Consider the following 24,145-nt stretch of genomic DNA (forward strand, 5'->3'; position numbering starts at 1 on the left):
TTAACCCCTAAAAAACGCACAGCTCCCACTGGGAGGACCAATCTCAGCCTTTCCAGCCTCAAAGAAGGACACGACACAGGCGAGGGGAGGGTGAGAATCTCCTTTATGCAAGTGCACACGCCATGGCCAAGAGCACGTCACAGGTTACTGCTGTGTACGGAACCGAGGGGACACACACCGCGCTAGAACTAAGACCCAGCTCCAGAGGTTTGGTTCATTTGTTTTTTTTTTTTCCTCCATTGTTTAGTATAATTTTACATTCTGAATGAATATATATTAAAAAAAAAATAAAATCACAAACCAATCTTTGCTTTGACAAACAAGGCTATTACAGACAATGTCAAGTTCATTTAAAGCACAAGGAAGTAATGATGATTTTAAAAGCTTTAATTAAAAGGCCATTTGAGCTACAGTGGAACCACTGCAGCGCTTCCTTCCTAGTCATGTAGAAAAAAAAAAAGCCAACCCCCCTCAACTCATTCTCGTATCTTCATTCCTCAGAAAAAAACAAAGTTGATGAAGGTTGTTTATTGGTGTGACATTTCTCCTGTAGAAGAAGCTTCATTTACACAGCGAGGTGTAAACAGCATTGACTAAAAGTTTGTTATCTGTAATCATAAATAATTAATTGTAATAAATATGTATCAAGTCACTTTACAGCAGACGTGTCAGGGCCAGGCCGCAGGCAGGCTCCACTCCGGGGGGCTCTGGCAGGAGCAGACAGGCAGCAGCAGCAGTTTCGGCCTCGCAGCGGTGATCAACAGCCCTGGAAACCGTTGGCACAGCGAGTTCTCCAGCCCCCGTAAGTCCACCCGAAGCCTTACGGGCCCAAAATGGGCGATTTAAACCCCAAAACCAGCCCCCAGCGCGTCACCTTCAGCAGCCACATCTCTGCCATGAAATTCAGGGGAGGTCCCGCGTGGCACCGAGGGGCCCAAGCTGGGTTGTTTTTGTGGTTTTTTTGTTTTTTCCTCCTCCCCCTGCTCTGGGCAAACTCTGTGGGTTTGCGCTTCCGCCGGTTTCTGAGCTACATCTACGCTTCTACCAGGAAATGGACAAAATTCGAGAGGAAATAATCTTCCGCCCTGGGGCTGTTCCTGCGGATGCAACAGAGGGGGAAGAGCTTTCCCAGCCGCGGGCTGCGGGGACTCGGGACACCAACAACCATCTCGACAACGGCCGCACACACGTTTCTCCATTCGCTCACAGAAGAACAAGAATATACACACGTGTTTAGGCTTTTCTCTTACTCACACCTTATCTTCCACATACCACACACTCACCGTTCCCAATATTCACAATAATATACAATAAATACAGCTTTTTCAACTCCCATCACCACCGACAAGCCCGATGAGTGTATGTTGTCTTCTAAAGAGACACGGAACACCAACCTCGAAGCACAGTTACACCCCAGCGCGGAGCCTCGCGGGGCAGCGGAACGTCCCCCCCCGCGCCGCCAGCTCGGGCTCTCCTCGCCGTTCTTGGGGCGCAGGCGGGTTCTAAGGGATCGACAAAGCAACGCCCGTGACTTCGACAGGCACCCGGCGCAGGGCAACCGCTTTTAGAGGAGCAAAGGAAGATCCGGGTGTTGATGTGGTGATTGGAAACCACCCCAGAACGGATTTCACAACATACAAAAGGGAAACTTGAGAGATTTGTTCGCTCTCCCTAGTCCGCTATTATCTTTCCGTAGAAAACAGAAGCTTTGTCTTCATCTGCGTAACTCTGTGCCTTCTCCAAACCTCATCCTCCTTCTAGGATCATTTGCTCTTAGATCAAAGATCATTTTTGAGTACAAAAATGAGTTACAGGTGTTGAACCACGCATTGATTATTCTGAAAGCTTGTTCGGAAATAGGATAAAGTGACAGATTAGAAGCTTGAACTGTGGTATCTTACACCATACAGAGAGAAGCCATTTTATTTCTGCTAATATTTTAATTACAATAAATTATTTTGTTACTAAGCCAAGCAGACATTCAAGAACATCTGGGGCAAGAACCCAACTGAATTACAGCCCTTTCACTGTTCTTGCAATTACAAATCTTCCTAATCAAAGAGTGAAATGTGTCAAGCTGAAACCCCAGATTAACTGTGGCAGCGACCCGTGTGCTTGCTCAGAGTTTAAAAAGTTACGAGAAAATGGTGGAGACGTAACCACGCAGGTTGGCAGCACGTTTTCTGCTCTAAAACTCAAGTGCTAGAAATCCTGCACGATCTCCGCCTGCGACAGGAGGCACCGCGCTCTGTTCCTGCGGCGATTCCCTCCCCACACCCAATTCTTTCCATTTTTGTACTCAAAAATGTTTCAGGGGAGAGCGAGCGACGAGGCTTCGCCTCCGAGTGCGACCGCACTCAGAACGCCCTCACGTTTGTTGTGTTTGCGTGGGTCGTATCGCTCTCAATTACAAAATTAGAAATGTACATGTTGAAAGGTTTTTCAAAATTAAATTATACACAAACTGGTCTTTACTAAACTATCCTACAAATATTCCACAAACAAGGCAGCAAAATAACCAGTCCACCACAAAGTCTACAAATACAAAATGTAAGTCTTCCAATAATTATTGTAACGGGAACAAAAGTTCAGAAAATAAATTAACCTCCAGCTCGTCACACAGTGTTACAGGAGGTATTTTTACGTGAACTGAAGGGTTTCCAACGTTAGCGGAGTCACGAAACAATCCAGAGTCACCTCGAGGCGTCCCCCTCTCCCCCTCAGCCGCTGAGCGGATCCTCCCGGTAGTGGATGGCGTAGCGCAGCTTTTCCAGCATGATGTCCAGCGAGGAGTACTGCGGCAGTTTGATCATAAACATGCACGTTTCCACACGGATGTACCGAGAGTCGGGGGAACCTGCAGGGAAAAAAGCAACAGAAAGGGTCTGAACACGCCCGCCACATCTCGCCTCCTCCTCCCAAAGCATCCTTCCCCCCGCTGAAGGGAAAAAAAAAAATATATTTCCTGCCTGTCATGTGTGTCTCAAACCTTAAATCCTGCACTGCTTCTCCCTCAGTCCTCAGGCCAATATATTTCTGATAGCCAAGAGCTTTTTTTCTGATGTGGTGTTTCGAAACAACCCCAGAACGGATTTTGCAACATACAGAAGTTAAACTTAAGAGACTTCCTTTTCTTTTGTTTTTTCTGATAGCTGAAAAATCAGACGACTTTCCCATCATTTGAGAAGTGTATGGGACAAATATTACACAAACTCTCTTCCTGTCTCTAGAGGGCAATATTTTAAGCAGTTAATTTCAATTTTTGTTTTGACATGGTTTAAAAACAAGTTCTCTCTCTTCTTATTTACAGCCATAACTGCCTGCCTCTCTCTTGTCGTTCTTTGTGCACAAAACACAAGTTTAAATTAAAACAAAAGAGGGAACTGCCGGCTAGAACAACACTGCAAGAACTGATTTTGCCTTAACAGGGCAAACAGACCTGCAGCCCCGTCGGGGGGGGCGATTTTCATGGGGTACGGCGGGACATGGGCCGTGTCGGGGCCTCCGTCCTTGCAGGGGCAGGTGAAGGGGATCCGCTCCTGGTTACAGGCGAACTTGATGAACTTGCAGAGCTCCTCCTGCGTGAACATCTCCAGCGCGCTCCAGAAGAACTCGATGTGCTGGTCGGTCTCCATCAAGCCCACCTGGTACATGGTGTGCGCCTGGAGAGGAGGAGGAGGAGGAGGCACTATGGCCGCTTTCTTCTCCCTGCTTCCGCTGTAAGAGGCTGGAAGGGTCCCGACCCCTCTCCCCCCTCCAGACTCTCCTGCCTTTGCAGAGTCATTAAGAAAATCCACCCACAGGAGGGTGTTAATACACGTGGGTTTGTATCTTTTTAGCCCATCGGCTTCTGTAACGTCTCTGCTGCCATGCGTGGTGCCGCTTCGTTCACTAGGCAGGACAGGGGCAGTTCAGCACTAACACCCATGGTTGAGCGTATTCTACAACTTCTGGCACAAGAAAACAGTTCTTTTTATGGCCTAATTCTTACAGTAACAAAATGAAAGGATTTAGGACCAGAACGTCACAGAATCCGAGAATCATCTGGGTTGGAAAAGCCCTTGAAGCTCCTCCAGTCCAACCATGAACCTCACACTGACCGTTCCCAACTCCACCAGATCCCTCAGCGCTGGGTCAACCCGACTCTTCAACCCCTCCAGGGATGGGGACTCCCCCCCTGCCCTGGGCAGCCCATTCCAACGCCCAACAGCCCCTTCTGCAAAGAAATCCTTCCTAAGAGCCAGTCTGACCCTGCCCTGGCACAGCTTGAGGCCATTCCCTCTTGTCCCGGCGCTGGTTCCTTGGCTCAAGAGACTCATCCCCCCTCTCTGCACCCTCCTTTCAGGGAGTTGTAGAGGGCCATGAGGTCTCCCCTCAGCCTCCTCTTCTCCAGACTAAACCCCCCCAGTTCCCTCAGCCGCTCCCCATCAGACCTGTGCTCCAGACCCTGCACCAGCTCCGTTGCCCTTCTTAAGTTGTCTGTTTGTCTGTTACAGATTAGTTTTAGATTTTCAGAAACTCTTTGCAATTCAAAATAAGAGCTATGTCTCTTTCAGCCCTTAGCTCAAGTGGCAAATAGTGAATAAAGCTCAAGAAAATAGAGACAGATTTAAAATTTGATGTTAAATAGTAAATTCATGATTCCCTTCAGGAACAAGCCCCACCCTCATTATTTCCTGAATCCAGTGAAAACTTAAAAAACCTCCTTGGGGGTGGAAGTGGGGCATCTGAGTACAGGCCAGTGTCCACAAGGACCATCCCGGCTGTACGACAAGCAGAAGGTTCTCCCCTAACACCTTCCCCCCGGGAGGGTTCTCTCCTCTCCCTCTCAGACAGGGAAGTTTTCCCGCAGGACCCGCAGTTGTTCGCACCTTGAGGAACTCCAGGTTGATGTAGGGGAGCCCGCACGTCCTCAGCTCCATCTCCAGCGGGGTCAGCGTGGTCAGGAGCTGCAGGGGGATGATGGAGCCCAGCCCAGCGCGCACGGCCGTCATGCACTCCGGGGTCTGCAGCTCGCGCATCCGCAAGCTCCGGATCGCCGTCGCGTACACGTCCTTGTTCTCCCACCTGCAGGGACAGAGATTTGGGACAAAAGAGCACGCAAGAGCCCTCTGGCCCTTCCCCGGACCGTGACACATTTTTTATGGGGAGATTCTGCTTTTGAGTAATCGGGAGTGAGCATGAAGCTATTTGCATTCTGATGCTTCCCCATTTAATTCCACTCTCCTCAGCTTCCTCCCTTCCCCTCACACTCGCCCCTTTCTCACAGGGCTCCTACCCGGGGGGTGTTTACTAAAGCCAGCAAACACCCCATCAAACCGCTCCTTGCTCTCCACTTCCAACAGAAAAAAAGGCAGTAAACAGCACCAGTGATTCCAAGCTCCTGCCAACAAACATAAAGCTTCTCCAGATTGTTCCAGTCCTCCGCTTGTTACCAAAGCGCCTCTGGAGAGTCTGGTGCTTGGTAAATTATTCCAGAAACGCTTCTTTCCCACATAACCCAGCACAATGTCCTGCCAAGGCTGTTACTTACCCCACGGGAATGTGCCTGCCTCTGGGACAGAGCTCCACTTCCTCCCCGGTCATGGTCAGGTAGGTGAATTTGCAGCAGGGTTTGTTGGGACAGTCGGGGCTCTCCGTCGCTAGATGCTGAGAAGCGATTTCTGCACACAGAGCTTCCAGTTCTGTCTCGTCATTTATCTGTCATGAAACGCAAGACCAGCACGTCACAGAATCACAGAATCATCTCAGTTGGAAAAGCCCTTGAAGCTCCTCCAGTCCAACCATGAACCTCACACTGACCATTCCCAACTCCACCAGATCCCTCAGCGCTGGGTCAACCCGACTCTTCAACCCCTCCAGGGATGGGGACTCCCCCCCTGCCCTGGGCAGCCCATTCCAACGCCCAACAACCCCTTCTGCAAAGAAATCCTTCCTAAGAGCCAGTCTGACCCTGCCCTGGCGCAGCTTGAGGCCATTCCCTCTTGTCCTGGTGCTGGTTCCTTGGCTCAAGAGACTCATCCCCCCTCTCTGCACCCTCCTTTCAGGGAGTTGGAGAGGGCCAGGAGGTCTCCCCTCAGCCTCCTCTTCTCCAGACTAAGCCCCCCCAGTTCCCTCAGCCGCTCCCCATCAGACCTGTGCTCCAGACCCTGCACCAGCTCCGTTGCCCTTCTCTGGACACGCTCGAGTCATTCAATGGCCTTTTTGGAGTGAGGGGCCCAAAACTGAACCCACTCATCGAGGGGCGGCCTCACCAGTGCCGAGCACAGGGGTAAGATCCCTTCCCTGTCCCTGCTGGCCACGCTAGTGCAGATACAAGCCAGGATACCATTGGCCTTCTGCTGGCTCACATTCAGCTGGCTGTTGATCAACCGCCCACCCCAGTCCCTCTCTGACTGGCAACGTCACACCGCGTTGTTCTTGCGACTCATTGAAGGTGTCGCCATGAGGTACAAAGTGCTCGCTCTGTCGTCTGGAGCCATCACGGACAGCAAAAGCCAATAACTGCTTTGGTGGGTTGTTTTCTGGTTTAGCCCTGCCAAGCTCCAGTAAACATTTCAGAAGCCTTAATTCCACTGGGCTTGGCAGCAGAGGAGACTGAGCAGCTTTTCCAAGCCATCAGGATGTAAAATCCTGCACTCAAGATGAGTTAAAGCACTTCACGACCCTGCTCACTTGAAAAACATCCACTAGTCATGAAGCCAAGCACCACCACTTAGGGCAGGCAGCTTAGCTGCTACTACAGCAACATACCTGTGGGGGAAACCCTGAAGAAAAAAAAAAAAAAAGATGAGGGAAAATAAAAAAAAAGGTGACTTACATTTTCAAATTTTTTGACATAGTTGTAGGTGAGGATGTCAGCTTCCTGGAGATCAAGGTCAGGATCCAGTGGCTCCCCCACCAGGGTCTTCCAGAAGGAGGGCAGGAGGTCGAGCGGCAGAGGAACATCCGCCCGAATCGCGATACCCAAGAGCTGCCCGAAGAAATGGAAGAGCTGCTCCTCTGCGTAGGTTATAGGGCTAGGCGTCAAAATGTACTTCCCCTTTAGGAAAAAAAAACACAGAATAGAGCACACAAACCAGTATTTAACGATCGACGCACACCCTGTGCGTTAAGTTAAGAGGCTTGTGACAATATCGATTTGAACGTGGTGGACACTGGTTAGTTGGCTACAAACGGATGACTCAGGTGTGGCCTGGAGTCTGTATATATTATACAGAGATATTGTATCGCATCATCTTATCACTTCGTCATCAAAAGCGATACCATAAAGCTGGTTTCCTGAAGAGCCCTGCTTTTACAAGCTCTGTTAATCAGCGTTCACAGGACTCTTCTGTATTTGTATTATCAGTTCGATACCCAAGTCCTTCAGCTGTGGGATGTTTCTGGAATACAGTCTGGATGTGCAAAGCCAGGTTTGTTACGTAGTTGGTCTTAAGTTGAGGGAAATGAACTGTTTCCCTACCCTGTCAATATTCCTAGGAAGGAACTATACCTCAACCACTGTAAATTCTTTGGGCCGTAAGCTTTATCTTGTTTCTACAATACATCTACTGCACAAAACAGGAGGACACTAAATACGCATTAAATAGCACGGACGGAGTGTCTTACTCTACCAGCAATGCGACTGACTTCCCTGGTGACATTCCTGGAGAAATACCAGCAAAACGACTTCGCTACTTTGGGATGGACAATCTCTAAATCAGACAAGTGAACCGGATTCACTCGAAGTGACCTTTGACCAGGAGTCTTAATTCTGCTACGCTCTGCAGTTTGGACTACTTGGCTACTTCAAGTACCCGCAGCACCACTGGAAGTGCCACAGGGGCTTCATCAACAGCCACTGTCAGTTCTGTCGGCACCTGAGGCCGAGCTGGTTCGATCCGCAGGCAGGGGCTGCTGATCTGAAGCTGCTCTCTGCGTCGCTAACTGAGTGCGTTCTACTCCTGGTCAAACACATGCATTCAAAAAAGAGAAAAGCAACTTCAATTTCTTGCATTGAGATATCACACCTTATTCTTATTGACTGCAGAGCTCGGGCACAACAGGAGAAGGGAGAGCGAGGAGCTCTGTAACTCTTTACAAACTTGCCAAAGGAAGTGACGGAAAGATCCACCTGAAAAAGAGAGGGGCAAAATAATGAAATGCCCTCTGAGGCTTGTTACCGCTGCCTTTCAATCCAGAATTTGCCATTCTCCTTGAAATCACGTTTCATGCCTTCGATTACACGCTCAACCCCTCTGACTGCACAGACACGTGGCTTAAATGAGGCTGGGGTAGATGCCAGCCACGCCGGCCTACTACTCACGTGCAAGCCCACACTGAAATAGTTTAATTATGTGCAAAAAAATATTCATTGAATTGCTTCCTGCTGAATTCCCAAGTGCTGCTTTGTCTTCCAGCCCTCTATACGTAAGCCTAGCACAAACATTTGCTACACCAGTTGGCCTGCAAATGGAATTAGTTACTTGATTAGGGGATGACTGGTGCTGCTTTCATAACAACGGAGCATTTCCACAGCTAAAAGCAGCGAGGCAATGCATCAGAAATCATTACAGATGCTGTGCTGTGGACGTAACATTTATCTCTTTATAGATACTGTCAATAACCACCACGGACCTTAAAAAGAAAAGAATTCCCCTTGAGAGAAAGCATCAAGGAGCCCTTTGTTCAGCTAATAGGTGCACACCGGCAAGAATTTTCCTTTACACAATTTGATAGGTGACACCAGTTGGTAATATGAGAAGCACATTTGGGGCTTTTCTCCTCTAACTCCATATATCCCCATGAAACTCCAAAAAGGACCTATTACAATCAATATGCAGAGACTGCATTAATTTAGATAACGGCAATCAATTTTCTTCTTTGACACACAGCTGATATTTGCCTTGATACCTTATAAATTATTCAACAGATCTGCAAAGCAAGTTTTTCTCTCAGCTCTTGGTTAAATCAAGTCTTTTCCTGGAGGACATGGAGCCCACGTAGCAGCCACGGCAGCCAGCAACCCCCCTGGGTCAATACCCAAATGGGGCTGGACAGCATCCACACAAAGATCTTACAGAATGAACCCTCACAAATTAAAATATAATCTTGTTTAATAAAGATTATTGCTTAACACCTCCTGCTGGGAAGCGGTGCTCCTATGTCACGAGGAGTCTGTCTCTGCACTGGCTGGGTGAAGTCAGGACAGTTAAATGCTTATTCCTTTCTGTGGTTCATTCTTTTAACCACTCACATGAAAATTATTAAAACAATTACAAGAAATATTGTACGTCTCCTCGCAAAAATGAGGAAGGTGCAATTTTAATACTGTTTACTGCAAAAATTAAGGGCAGTTTTTAAAGCAGCGAAACCGTATCATACTCACCATCTCTTCAGCTTGGCTGGGACAAGCTCAGATTCATATTTCTGATGCCAAGTTGAAAACAACTCTTCAAACCACCTCATTTGGGCATGACTGTTTTTAACTGTTAACACTTGCATACTCCTTGACAGCCACGTTTGATAACGTATCCTGTACTAGTATTTAATGTATATCTTAAACCTACAGGGTATATTAATCTATTGATATCTTAATTTATTGGCTATATGATCTCAGATCACTTTAACAATAAAAACCACAGTAGCATTACCCAGCTCATTACTAACAAGTACTTTAAAAAGTCTTGGTCATCAGCAGAGTCTGGGTTTACCACGGCCGAGCATCAAAACAACCTGAAGAGACATCCTTACTAAATGCTCTCCCTGTGCTTCAAACAACTTATTATGACTTTATTTACTTGCTCTAGTTAGCGAAGCTGCACGCCCAGGCACGCACCCTTCCTGCTGTATTAGCTAAAATATGAAAATGAACCATCTGGCTTGCTTAATTCTGGGAAGCTTCATTCTTTTCCATCTGCAGGAGTACAAACACCCCGAAGGTGATGCTGCTCCTGAAGGCTGACACGAGCCACGTTCTGGTGAAAACCTGGATTCCACCTGGAGGAAGTTCTCACAACTGCACCCGCCGCCACCCACGCTGGTAACTCCGTGATCCCGACTTACTCGTCCCATGAACCTCCTCCCCTGTGAAGCGGATGTTGAAAGCGTACGTGGGGTCTCCACCGCTGGCAAGTTTAACGCAGAGCTGCGAGGAGGGCACGCAGGCGAGCTGTCGCGCTGCCTGGCAGAAATAGGAATTTTCTGAAGAACGGATCTCCCCTATTTAAAAACAAAAGAAAAAAAAAATAGAATCCCCATACTCAGAGGATTTCGCATTAATGAGCATCTGAGCTTGGTTAAAACAGATCTGACTTACTGCAGTGGATTAAAATAGATTTTGAGGAGGATAAATGCTTCCCTTACCTCCAACGATTTCCAAAGGGTCCAGGGTGATTTCTGGGGCTGCGTGATCAGCAGTTCTTTGGACAGTGGCATTCAGCACCCTGTTCATTACCGTTACTTTTGTGTCATAAAAGATTAAACCTAAATAAACAAACACATTCCAGCATAGTTAATCCATCCTTCTACCACCTTATTTTCTGCAATTCTTTAATGGACAACAATAGAATAATAATTCACCTTCATCAGGTAGGTAAAATAGGGCTAATCCACTTTTTTTTTAAAAAAGTATTTGTTACTAATGTTCAGTGGAAGAAGTGCGTTGGGTTAGAACCCTGATGAACACAATTCTCACATTATACAAATAGATCCTAGCAACTCCACCAGAATCTCTGTAAATCACACTTTGCCAAATAGCTTTCAGAAATCTGAGATGTTTTGACAGTAATGCTACAGGCAAGAAAACATGATAAAAAATAGGGCTGTCACACTGCACCATAAGTATGGGCTCTATAAAGACAAATCACTGAACATTCCTCACTTCCCCAATACTGGGATTACAAGTTTTTTTCCTAGCTGGGCCAATATAAAAGCCTATTTACACACATCGATACCTTTGGTGAATTCTGTATCGTTTAGGAAATGTAATGACCTAAATCTTGGGCTTGTATGCTAATGAAGGCTTGTAAAAACTATTTTAAATGCTGACACACGGTAAGTATTTTCTTGATCTCTCTAATTCTACAACTTCAATGACAATGAGGATGCCAACATGTCCTGGGACTTTCACCTGATCTGCTGCTCGTTGACTAACAAAGAATTTTCATCTACGGATACGCCCAAGAAGATAAAGGCACATTCAAAGGCCACCCACAGACAGAAAAGATGGGCTGACTCCCTCCATGGTCACCAAAGGTGCACAGTGTCTATTAACTACTTGCAAGAATAATCCCCCTCGCCTTTAAAAAACAAAGCAAGAAAAAACTCCCACACTGAGAAGTGCCCTTGGGTTAATGCCATTTTTTGGCTGTCATCTCAGACCCTGCGCCAGCTTATCGGGCTGAGAATGAAGCCAATAAGCCTTCGTTAGCGCACTGAAACCACTCCTTATTCTTGCTGTCCCTCTCCCCTCTACGTTCTCCTTTCTGTCATGTGTACACACGCATTAAAACCTTCTGCAAAATATACTAAGGAATTCCACGTGGTGCAGAGTGCCCCCGTTCAGGCAACCACCCCATTCGCCCAGGATCTGACCTTTGGCCTCCTGCAGCAGCGCAGCGATGCTGTTCGCGTACATCTCGGTCTGCCGAAGCTCCACCAGAGGCAAGAAGAACGTCTCCAACGTTGTATTGAGAGACTGAAGCAGCGCAAACCGTAGGCGGAGACTTTCAACAGGAACATCTGAGGTGGGAAACATCCAGTCAGAGAGAGAAAGAGGTTCCCTACCTGCTGCAAAGACTGTTGTCCCAGCAGATTCAGTCCAGGAGCCACACGAGCTCCCTTCTAAAGGAGCCCCACCTGCTCCCTGCACATCAAGAGGGCTGAAGATACAAGAACAGTGGTGAGCTGTGATGATCCTTCCTGGATCTTGAGTTTCTGGGTGTCTGAGCCCAGCGTCTTTCACCATCACTGAATCTGCGTTATCTGGAGACCCTCTTAAAGGAACTTAGTGCTTAGAACAGGATTTAGTTGACTAAACTCTGCCTAGGTCCAGAACTGAAACCTGACCTTCCCTCCCCCTGCAAGCTAAACTCCCCAGATATCTTCCTGCTCTGGCCTGACCCAGAAGGCACGCTCGGAGAGTGGAGAACAGATGCAGCACATTTCTAGCGATGCTGACGAAGGTACAGCAGTACCCAAGCACACCCAAGGAGAGAGAAAAACCGAGGCTCGGTGTTCCCCTCAGCCCATGTCTGCCACCTCCAAAGGAATGGCCCAACCACCTGGTCGACAGCCAGGTCCTTCAGGAGCACTCCCCAGCTCTTCCACTGAAGAAAGCCTCTACACAAACAAATCTATACATACTCAACAGACAGGAGATTCTGGGATCTGCTGCATCAGCTGGATCCAGATAAACTTCATGGGGATGGAGTCGTGCTGGTGTAATCGCAAGGTGACGACAAAGCCTGTTAATGTACTGGACGAGGGCTACATCCATTTCCAGTGTCCATTTCCGGGACGCTTTCTGAGCATGTCGTGCATCGATGCAGGCACACCTGAAATGTAAAAGGCGTGAGACCTGTTGAAACCTACGTGCAATCACACTGCTCGCTAAGAGCACGTGGAGCACAACACCAGGTAGCTTGTTCTACTTTTCTCCCCTTTTCTTAAGCAGAGATGTTCCATTACAAAAATTCCAGTTTGAGAATAACAACTGATTCATCACCTAATCTTGCCTCACTGTTATTAAATAATAAGAAAAAAAGGAACTGCCTATTGAGCTCACTTACCACACTATCTTCTTTACGCTCTGAAGCGGATACAGGGGACGGAGATGTGGCAATTAGCTTGTGGCTTGACACAAGGTGATAAGGAGGATTCATTTAAGGGACTTTCTTCCTGTACAATATTAACAAGGAAGTAACCGTTCCCTCTTCTACATTACTTCTGACCCAGTAACAACACTGCCAGTTTAAACAATTACCCAGTGCACAGAAGAGAAAGCTGCTGTGGAAGGAAACCAGAGACAGCCAGATGGATCTATAATTCTCGTTGGGCCAATTTATTATACAGTTTGGAAGCTATAAAGGGCAGTATGGCATATGATTTTGTTAGCTATGTTGTTAGCTATGCAGGAACCTGTATTTTGACAGCAGAGTGACTCTTTTAAAGCATGTTTTAAGAAAATAACCAACAATTTTCTCTACACGGATAGAAGTTTGCATGTTACTAACACACTGGTTAAAGCTACTTGGAGTAGGAACAGTGGGATCGAGTGTTTTTTAAAGTGAGCACAATTAATCAGTAACACGTTTACAAAAAGATTTGCAAAATGTACCTTTCAAAATGCAGATCATACCCACAGGACAGAATAGCTCTCCACACACTACGGATATCCTGTTTAGATCGGTCAACCACAAATCTGTGAAATCCATCCAGTGTCAAATACTTCTCCTCAGGAACTGAGCAAAGATAAGACCATCAAATAATTAATGACTTACTATAAAGTCTACACACCACACAGGAAAATGGTCGGTGTATGAGGTGGCTACCTGCCAGCTTCCTCCTGGTTCTACCCATCCCACCACGGCTCGTTTCTTGAGTAGTTCTACCCATCACGCTATTCAGGTCCAGTCTGGCCTTCAGTAACCGACACTCATCCTTTCCTCTCAAGGACACAAATCCCCCAGCTGCCCTCTGGAATCGCTCCACCAATGTATCTAACCAGGTATCAAGGATCCATCCTTGGCTGAACGCTGAAATTCCCCTCTTCTGAACCAACCTGGCATCTCCTACAGTGAAGAGCAGAGTCCAAGCTCGTGTCTACTCACTCTTCCGCCGGACTAGAGAAAAAAATATCAAGCAAAACCCTGGAACTAACCCCTGTCATGGCACGGCTGTGCTGTCTCCTCCACAGAGACTAGTTATGAAGCTTCTCTTTTGTCCAATTTTTCTCTTGTAACTTAATAATTTTGCCACATAAGTTGAGAAACACCATTTAAAACCACATAGTTCAACCCCACAATATCCTAATCTCACACTGTAGAAAAAAAAAGCCTAGAAACTCTCTATACCTCTTAGGAAGCCAGTTCTCTACCCAGTGGGTGCACATGGCCTACACACACCGTTGAGGGAACTGTGTGAGCATGGTTTGCTCTCACTTACGTTGATGAGTCCAGATTTACAGATATACAAATAAAAGCAGCATTTTAATCGCTATTTAAAAAAATTAAGTTAGCCTCATTAAAAACAAAGACAAAACAAATCTATGATGACATCACATAAGCATGCCAATACAAAAAAAAAATGTATTTCTTTTCTACAACGTAACACTACAGAAAAATTCTATACAGCTATTACCTTCCTGTTTCTTTGTGGGAGACTTTTCAGGGTCCTTCTCTTCAGGTTTGCTCTTCTCAGGAGATTTTGGCTTTACGGTAGGTTTCTTCTCACTTAAGGCTGTTCGGCTAAGGGACAAAATAAATGTTAGGATAAAAGTTTTATTTTATTAAAAAAGGGTTTTTTTTAAATTCTATTAAAAAAATTTTATTTATTATAGTCTGTTCAAGAAACCAAAACATTCCTTGGGGGTCTTTTATAATCTCAAAGTCGCATTTCCCCCCTCCAATCCACACATGGAAATACAGAGGGAAAAATAAAAATCTGGATTCCTAACGAGAAATCAAATGTTTTGCAATTGTCAAAAGGCTGAAGACACCAACCTGACACTATTGAGCATAGACTTTTCCTTCGTAGGTGGTTTAGTAACTGGGCGCTTGGTGCTCACAACTTTCACTGGATGCTGTTCTTTGCCCGCCTTGTTGTACTTGCTCTTGTCAAATTTTGGCTTGGGCACACCGTATTTCCTTAAAATCTTCCAACACAGAAAGTGAATAATTACCCAAGGCTTTCAAGTTACACAAAAAAGATGCTGAAAATAGTTTTCAGAGCACTACCTGAGTAAGCTGGTCCTCTAGTACTTTCTTTGGAGGGCGGACATTTGTGAAGAACACATGAAGAAGGTTTCCAGGAGTCTGAGAATTTATCTGCTCTTTACTAAGATAGATATCCGCAACCTTAATGGGTTTTGCTGGAGTTAGGCTCAGCATTTGCTCAGAGTGGATGCAGCTTTTAAATATTTCTGTGAGGACTTCCCGAGCACCTGGGACCAATTTCTCACCTAATTAAAAAAAAAAAGAGCAACATGGTACAATATACCATGACACCTGTTTCAAATTTGAAACGTGAAAAAACATTTTGCATTCAGCTAAAATATTGCATCACATGCCACTTGCTCTGAGAGAGAAAAATCACTTAGAAAAATTCTACTAGCAGACCTTTCTGCACTCTAATACCCCATTTATGAGAGAGAATTGAATGCCTTCTCCCATTTTGGCAACATATTGTAATTATTATTTGAGTGACCGCAGTGGTAATGAAAGAAGTAGATTATTTATGATGCCAGTATAAAAACTATGTTGTGTAGGTACACACCAACACCTATCCATTGAACAAGCAGTCAACTGAACCTCCTCCAAGTATTATCCCTCTGACCCCTGATCCAGGCCCATTTCAAGCGTATTAGGGTCTGTAAAGCTCTCATGTTGGTAGAGAATATAAATTACTAGCTGTTCTACTTGAACAGTTTCAACTCTAAAATTATGCTGTGTCTAACAATGGTAAATTATTACAGTGGTGATTTTCTCAAAAAAGTCACTGAACAACTCAGTAGTTTTCTGGGTTGGTGGGGAGTTTTTTGTGAGTTTTGTGGTTTTTTTTTTTTTTCTTTTTCTTTTTTTCTTTTTTCTACTGTTTGACTAGCTGTGAAGACAGTTGAGCAATGTTCAGGCTGCAAATAGCTGCTTGCCCACTGAGGAGAGGGAGGAAACCTGCTCCCTGGCTCCCCCTCGTTGTCACCCATCAATTAGCGAGTCACACTGAATTTACACCAGTGAGGAGAATCTGACTCCTCCATGTTCCCCAAAAAATGTACAATACAAGTGAGATAATATGAAATATTATGCCAATACGAAAACCACATACCTTTTATTGACTTATCATTGAAATAATCTTCCAGTGCTGGGCTCCCTTGTGTGTCAAATAAACTCTGATTTACAGTAGAAACAGTTAAAATCTCTTCAGTTGACATTTCCATCAGTTCATCTTCACCATCCAGACTTGACAAACCAATGAGATCACTACTATTAAATAGACTGGCTCGGATTTTCTCTATTTTAGCTCTTGACCTTATCTGTACAAATAATGAAATTAGTTAACAGGAACTCTGACAAATTAACTTCCATTTATATGAATTTAAGTCTTAAACCTTCTCCCCCCTCCCCATGTAGATAATCATGATCACATCTCTTCCAACATTCTACATCAATAATTGGATACCAGAATTCAGGTTCAGCTTAGGAAACATCCTTTTTAAGAACATCTGGCCACTGAAATCACCACGCTGCGAGTTAATCAGGCACAGCTCTGAACCAGCTATTCCATTTCTTAGTCTGGATACAGCCTTTAGAAATATCAAACAAAAAGCTGAAAGTTTCAGATAGGTAACCTGTCATTATTTGCAACTCGGCTGTCCTTGCTTCCATTCTCCCTTTAGAAAAATACATCTAAATTAGCACAGGCCTTGAAGTCTCAGCTACACAAACTGGGAACAGGAACAATAACTTCCTTTGATTCCCAGAATAACCACCATGCATCATTATCAGAGCAGCTACAGACTCAGCGTAGGTTTCAATGCGAGTACGCCGACAGCTTTCTGTACACACTTGATCCTTTATTTCAACTCTAGTGACTTCATGTCAATTAATAGCTTAAGAATAGCAACTGAAGATTTTCTATCTGAATAAGCTGATTTTCTTCTGAAAGGGAAACTGATACAATCCCAGACTATGCAAAAATGTCCCTCTGCATTCACAAGCTATCAGAAATGGCTGTGCTTTTGCAAGCTTCTGATAAATCTGCAGCACGCAGTTCGTGGAACAACAGGGAGGAAGGGTTCTTGTGTGTAGCTGAAAACCTGGAGTGATCTGGCATCAATGACAGCCACCCACAATGCTTTTAAAAATTAATCTGGAACCAGACAGCAACAAAATTTATCATCTCTTCTGAAGTAACTTTATAGAGGAATAGATGGTTTAAAATACGTGAAAATGTAGTCATTAAGCATTAATTGCCTTGTGGGTCAAACCAAAGGGCCACCTATCTGTAAATTTATCCCCAGCAGTGGCCAGTAGCAAATCTTTGAAGAAAACTACATAAAAGAGGAAATGAACAGATTTTTTCCTTTACATATTTTCTCAGCCTCCAGAAATCATCAGCTTAAAAGATTTCCTAAGCTGAAGGCTGCATTGACTGTTATGCTTAATAGCTGCCAATTTGCACATCCTCCATGAACTTAATCCCTTCTGAGTTCATTTACACTCCCGGCTTCCGCAACACCTTGTGGCAATGAGCTCTACAACTTGGAAGGTGCAAGAGTACTTCCTTCTGTTTTAAAATTGCTACCTGGTAACTCCACTACCAGGTCCCCTCTGTCCTTTGAGGGACAGCGAATGCTTCTAAGGCTGTGAATGGTACAGGGAGACTCAATGGAGAACAAGCTTGGTGTTGCTCAGCCATCCTGCCCAGACTGAGAATTCCTAATGTCCTTAGTCTCGCATGCACATCGACATATATTTATTCTGCAGCCATGACCTGTGCTGAGCTACACCTTGCTAACAGTGCCTTGTGCTCCCCGTCATTCAGGTTGTGGCCTCAACCAAGCAGGAGTATCTTTAAGAAGAAAATATACAGCACATTTTTTCCTTGACAGTCAAATCAAGGTGTTACAGAATCACAGAATCATCCGGGTTGGAAAAGCCCTTGAAGCTCCTCCAGTCCAACCATGAACCTCACACTGACCGTTCCCAACTCCACCAGATCCCTCAGCGCTGGGTCAACCCGACTCTTCAACCCCTCCAGGGATGGGGACTCCCCCCCTGCCCTGGGCAGCCCATTCTAACGCCCAACAACCCCTTCTGCAAAGAAATCCTTCCTAAGAGCCAGTCTATAATATCCATATCTGTTGTTACACACAAACCACAAGAAGTACAGTATTTCTCAAAGCCAGAGGTTAGAGTAGTTCCTAGAATCAGATCTCATTCTTTCAGAAAAAAACTGACCCAAAAGGCACCCTCTCCCAATTGAAAGCTATTACCTCTACTACAGCAAAACCTTTGATCGGCCGTGCCAGAAGTGGCTGGTTGTCCAGAGATGTGACCGTGTACATTGATCCAACGTCAGACACAGAAGCTGTTTCTACATTGTCAAGTGGTTCCCCGAGGCTGCCAAGGCTGCCAAGGCTCCCGGTACTGCAGTGTGAGAGATCCAAACTCTCCTGGCTGGAAACAACGTGTGGTTCTAGCAAGCCTGGTGGGATGGCCAGTTCCAGTCCAGCTTGAAACTGGTCAACGGAGATATCGCTAACGGTCCGAGATATACCCTGCGAGCTGCAGAGGGAAGCCTGGCTGGTAGAGGCTGAAGCACTAACGCTCATGGCAGGCGTGACACTGCTGGAGCTGCTGATATCCAAACTGTCCGCGCTGCTTGAAACAGTCGGTTTTTCCAGTTCAGTTCTGCATTCTCCTCCTTCCGCTTTGTCCTTGATTTTTTTGGGATCCTCTTCCTGCAGAGGGATGTAGATCTCGTCTTTGAAGACCCCACCGTGCGCGTTACAGGCCTTCCTGATGGCACTTCTGACAGTGCTCTCCTCCAAGTGGGTTGGTATTCCAGAGATGACAAGCAAGCGGCTGTGAGCCGTGGGACCTACTAGTGCTTGACATGCATCTGCCACAGCATCGTTTGTCACACCCAATCCTTGGGGGTCCTTTTTAGTCAGGTGTCTGAGAATTATCAGCAGAGTCAGCGCTCTGTGAAACCATAACATGTCCTCAGGTTTGCTTCCTCCTATACTGAGGATCGCAGCGTCCGTTTCAGCCGCTCTGGATGAAGACCGTTTGCCTGAAGATGATGTCTTTTCCCGCTTCATTTTGACTTTTTTCCTCTTTGACAGCAAGCTTGGACTCTGCGGCGTCTGTCCTGGAGAAGATGAAGACGAGGACGAAGAGTCACTAAGATTTGGGGCACTTGTTGAAGACATCACAGTAGCTGTGACACTCATATTGATAGGTAAGGTTACTTCTGCTACAGCAAGGCAGACCTCCATCAGAGCGTGGAAGTACGTTGAAAATCTTCCTTGGTCAGCCCCTCCCACACCAGAACCACCGCACGCGTTTCCAGACACCCAGTTTTGCGTTTCTTCATCATACAACTTGTGAAGTTCTGACTGCAGAGCCATAAGCATAGCTAGACAGGGATTTAGCTGAAGGGCAATAGAAGATGACAATCCTGCTGGGTTTTTTTTCTGCTCCAGATTGTGAATTTTGCGAAGCAACTCAGCCAAGAGATGAAATATTAATTCCTTCACACATGCTGCCATGTCAGTTGTCCAGAGAAAGTTCCCTGTGTGAGGAAGGCAGGAGGTGGGAGTCAGTGATATTTCACTCTTAGTAGCTTCATTACATGAATTGCAACAGTAACATTAAATAAAAGCACAAGAGAAGGTCATTTCAATGGCTGTATGTCAGCAGTAAGACAGACAGGAAAGCTATTGCATGAAGTGCATATCAACAGAAAGATTCTGGAGTTTGAATAAAATTTCAATGTAATGGAAGAGCTCAGAAATACTTTGTAACTGTAATTTTTTGGCCTAAACTCTCCATCTAAGCCAGCCCATTATTGGTGCTCGTTACTAAGGAAATACTGCATTCTCACCTAAAAATTCCACTACTTGCAAGAGTACTGAAGCAGGAATAGTATCCAGTTCATCTTCTGATTTTCCATCCCCATCTTCCAATTTCCAAGTTAACAGCTGTTCTGCAAATGCCATTGCCAGGGGGAACTCAAGAGGGAGAGAATGCAGGACCAACACAGCTCCAGGAGGAGGAGACACTCCTAAGCAAAAAGGTCAAAGAAAATACTTATCATGACTCTAGGCATTTGTGAAGTAAAAGTAATATCATATCTCTTAGGATTTTTTTGAGGCTAAATTTATGCTAAGTGAGAATTTTCTCTATTAAGTACCTTGTAATAAACAAATAGGAATGTTTATCTATAAGGATGTGTTGATATAATCTATAATTAGAAGAGTACAGATAACATTTTGTTTACATGACATATGTACAGCTAAAAATAATCTTATTTCATATCTAAATACATATAGGACTTTTACAAAACCATTTCTTTGTAGTATGATGTGTGTGATCAGTATTGATAAAAACATCAGAGATGCTGTCGTTCAGCAAAAGAACTTAAGGACCTCCAGTCAAAAGTTTTAAGAGCTTACTGCAGCTCAGTCACCTTCACTGCTCTAAACAAATCCCACTGTCTCTCCCTTAGGCTGAAAGGGTAAAAAGAATATTAATGATTGCTCTGACTTGAGAAGCTGGGATGACCTATGTATTACTGCATGTGTATTACTCTGCATAGTAAAGGACCCTACAATCACCTAGAAAAGCAAAAAAAAAAAATTAATCTCCATCTGTAACACAGCATCTCAAACAGCACTAGCACCAACTTGAACACTGCAGAAATATTCAAAAACACTGCTCTGTGAACTCATGGAAGATGAAACTCAGGAAAAAAGCAGATACTGACAGATGTAACAGGACTAACAAAATCAGAGTCAGATGGCTTGCAACATTTATAAAACCATGTTTTCTTGCTTAAGAATGATTGCATATTTCTGCTAGGACACATTTCTTAATACCTTGTACAGAAATACTGTCCTAAGCAACAGCAGGACTGGTAACATAGGAAGCTCCTACACAGAGGCAATGATGATGCTTGTCTCACTTCTGAGAATACAGTTAAAAAGGTTTTTAAATTTTTTTTTTTTTTTACCTAATTTGATGTGGACCTTGTCCGTAGGGGTGATCACTGAAGGGTACTGATTGGTGGTTGGGGGAGGCGTTAGGCCTGTGTTGGTTGGAGAGGCATCTCGAGGATAGCACACTGCTTCAATCAGGTTTAACTGACCATTCCTTTTCACTTTATGCCCAAGCCCGTAGACCAGCACTCGAGCCCACGGAGCTTTATACAGGGATGAACTGAGAAAAAAGGAAGAACAGTTTGGTTAGACTGTAACCAGCTACTGAAAATGCCAACCCAATCCCAGAAAGATGAAACACTCTGTGGTATTTATCCCACCACCCAGAAAATGAGTCTCTGAGAAGAGGAAAAATCTAAAAAAAAAAATAAAAATGAGCAACTACATACTGAGTGTTCACAGAGGCTCAGCGGCACATCTTTAATCTTTGTCACTCTTGGTCCCTCAATACTTACTCTTTGCGGAATCCAGACTGACTTTCCTTACAGGACACAATTACAAACGCAGCCCCAGGAAAATTAACATCCATATTGACTTTGGATTCTGAAATTGGGAATTCTTCAGCAGGAAACTGTTCTGGTGCCGTCTGTAACAGAACATTTCATAATGAAAGCCCCCAAGCAGCAGCAAACCACCTCCCTCTTCTTTTTTCAAATAAAATATAGCATTGTAAATAATGACATAGTGTGAGGCCACTTTGTTTTAATATGATCCAGAGTACTGCTTGTGTTTTCAGCGTGCCCACTGTGATAAGAATAGGAATACAATCCATCCAGTGAAACAATTCAGTGAGAGGGACAGTATTATGGAGTTTAGAATCACACATAAAGCAAGGGCTCCTTAGAAAAACACCACTGCTCATACAACATTACTAAATATTTTACCTGCAAAAAGGAGCAGATCTGTTTAGTGAGTTCTAACAAACTCTCCTCTCCTTGATGGAGTGTCCGAGTGATGGCAACAGTAAGCCACTCTCTGATGGCTTGTGAATTGCCCTGGTAGAAGAGGTCTGTGGCAGCACAGTTCTGGGAATGGACACAGTGTTGCAGGGACTGGGCCAGAAGAATTGAACTTGAACTGATTGTTCCATCTGTAATAACAAGCAAGATAAGACAAATCCGAAGATCACTTCTACATGTTTACGTAGCCTGTGAAACAGATAGTGGAAAGAGTTTTAAAACACTTGGAGGATTACAAGCCTTTATTTTCACTCCTGAGCAAGTGCAAAACTCCTCCCAAAGGTCAGCAGTAGAAAGGATCCACCCAAACTAGACTTGCACCCCTGACATAGTTGGGTGCAGACGGGGTGGCTCTCTAAATGCCAGCTGTGTTCTTCACCTCCCTTAGGCCAACCCTGAGGGAGCTTTGCCAGACACACCCTGAGCTGGGGGGTCACAGCAGCCTCATCTCAGCCCATGTATGAAGGCAGAAATATTTCAATTTACTGCAGAAGTACAATGAGGACAAGTGACCAGAAGCGCTCTCTTCCCCATTCATTCTAGATGAGGTGAAAGCAGCTTTATCTGTTCTCAAGCTTTCCCCATATATAAACAAAGCTTTTTGGGGGCCCCAAGTGGGTCACGAGCCCCGACATCTCACGGCTGTCATTCTGGAGCTAATGGGAAAAGTCAAAGAAAAACAAAGTGAAGTGCACAAAGGAGTTGGTAATTCACCAAAATGGCAGTTTGGAAACCGTACATATTAGCAGGACTTGAATTAGACATATTCTAAAGAGGAAAAACTAAATAAAAGCTTGTAAAATTATTCTCAAAGCCATGCAAAGTAGTGCTGTACTCTGCAAAAGGATCTTTTACAATGCGGCATCTGTTAGAGGTAGCCAAGTTTCAAAGTAATTGGAGGAGGGCACAGGACTCTTTCCAATGGTAAGTAATTACTTTTAGTTATTAACAGCCTATATTTAGCACTTCCTACTTCCTCCTTATGCTCCAGCCACGTTACACACATTTCTTGCATGCAGAATAGCTTTGTCACGATAATTGTCTTTGTTAACACTCACATGAATTAGCCAAAGATTCTTTTCCATGATTCAGCACATACATTCTCTAATCAGATCTGTGATTCCAGTAGGAAAAGGACAAACCACTTTGTGAAATGAAGAAGAATTGAATTTTGCAAACTGAGACCCAACTGGCATTTAGTTTTACTACCCTGGATTCCAACTAGAAAACATTCTCAACTCCCTACAACCATCCCATATGGATATTTCCCCCCTCCCCAGACAGAAGATCACCGATGGCGAAGAGACAAATGCACACTGAATGGAGTCTTAAGAGGGATTCTGAACACTCCTGAACACTTTTCATTAGATCATTAGCAAGAATTTCAGTTTAGTACCCTACCACTAAGGCCAGGAGTCCATTGAGATATTATTTCAAATCCCATTATTACTAACTAATTAATCAGTAAGTGACAAATTAATTACTTTTTTTTTTGTCCCCAGAAAACTATTGTACCAAAAAGGAGCTGTGATAAAAATTAGTGTTTACCAGGAAGAGGTGGTGCAAGAAGTTGGTTGGATAGCAACTGCAGGTGCTCCAGAGTGATATCACGGATGGCAGGAATATGGAACAGACGAGTAAACATATGTGGAGATTTGGGGGCAAAAATATTGAGGAGCGCCATGCGGCAGTACAGCTTGGCCAGAGAAGCTTCACTTCGTAAAAGCTCTCTAAAAAACACAAACATCAAAACAGAAAATTACCTCACCATACTTCAAATAAACCATATCCAGCTACCTCTGAATCCAAACATATATGCCTAATTTATTCTTATTTAAAAGGTTCAGGTAGACCCAAATCTTTCTTATTCACTTGAGATTGCACTCAGCCCATCTAATTCTGGTACCAAATTAAGGCATCTGAATTAGAAGCCAACTCTCCACAAGGTCAGTTCAGAGTTCCTGAGCTTTTAGATAGCAACTGACTGATGGTACAAGAAACCTAAGCTTCAAGGAAGGTACCTGTTAGACCAGCATGTACGAAACCACTTTCACATGACTAGGTAAAATTCTTCCAACAAGACAATTATAATAAATTTCCTGTATTACAAAAACCCTCTAAAAACTCCAAACCAAAACCCCACTACTCATTCAAACATGAAGATTTAATGAACCTTTGTCAGCTTTAATACAACTACAGTAAGATTCAGAAGTTTGCTACTGCTCAACACAAGGTTGCAGTAGATAATTGTACTATAGGA

General features: G+C 44.6%; 1 protein-coding gene across 6 annotated transcripts in view; it reads right to left on the reverse strand.

Annotated features, from left to right (window-relative positions):
- Window positions 1–86: 86 nt before the first annotated feature.
- HECTD4 (HECT domain E3 ubiquitin protein ligase 4) overlaps window positions 87–24,145 on the reverse strand; it is a 79,313-nt gene continuing 55,254 nt past the window's right edge. For 5 of the 6 annotated variants that reach the window (XM_074886795.1, XM_074886793.1, XM_074886796.1 and 2 more), the window contains 21 exons: window positions 23,434–23,615; window positions 21,811–22,016; window positions 21,382–21,512; window positions 20,941–21,146; window positions 19,813–19,992; window positions 18,197–19,500; window positions 16,027–16,234; window positions 14,940–15,163; window positions 14,706–14,857; window positions 14,344–14,450; window positions 13,322–13,445; window positions 12,349–12,539; window positions 11,578–11,724; window positions 10,348–10,467; window positions 10,048–10,203; window positions 8,013–8,116; window positions 6,821–7,042; window positions 5,534–5,700; window positions 4,872–5,067; window positions 3,440–3,662; window positions 87–2,857 (listed from right to left, as the gene is read on the reverse strand). In XM_074886795.1, coding sequence (XP_074742896.1) covers window positions 2,721–2,857; window positions 3,440–3,662; window positions 4,872–5,067; window positions 5,534–5,700; window positions 6,821–7,042; window positions 8,013–8,116; window positions 10,048–10,203; window positions 10,348–10,467; window positions 11,578–11,724; window positions 12,349–12,539; window positions 13,322–13,445; window positions 14,344–14,450; window positions 14,706–14,857; window positions 14,940–15,163; window positions 16,027–16,234; window positions 18,197–19,500; window positions 19,813–19,992; window positions 20,941–21,146; window positions 21,382–21,512; window positions 21,811–22,016; window positions 23,434–23,615 — 4,687 coding nt within the window. In that variant the 3' untranslated portion in view covers window positions 87–2,720. Of the gene's footprint in view, window positions 2,858–3,439; window positions 3,663–4,871; window positions 5,068–5,533; window positions 5,701–6,820; window positions 7,043–8,012; window positions 8,117–10,047; window positions 10,204–10,347; window positions 10,468–11,577; window positions 11,725–12,348; window positions 12,540–13,321; window positions 13,446–13,517; window positions 13,827–14,343; window positions 14,451–14,705; window positions 14,858–14,939; window positions 15,164–16,026; window positions 16,235–18,196; window positions 19,501–19,812; window positions 19,993–20,940; window positions 21,147–21,381; window positions 21,513–21,810; window positions 22,017–23,433; window positions 23,616–24,145 lie in introns of those variants that run through there. The other variant, XM_074886797.1, reaches the window with a different exon arrangement.

Source organism: Strix uralensis, chromosome 17 (assembly GCF_047716275.1).
Source record: "Strix uralensis isolate ZFMK-TIS-50842 chromosome 17, bStrUra1, whole genome shotgun sequence".
NCBI classification, from domain to species: Eukaryota; Metazoa; Chordata; class Aves; order Strigiformes; family Strigidae; genus Strix; species Strix uralensis.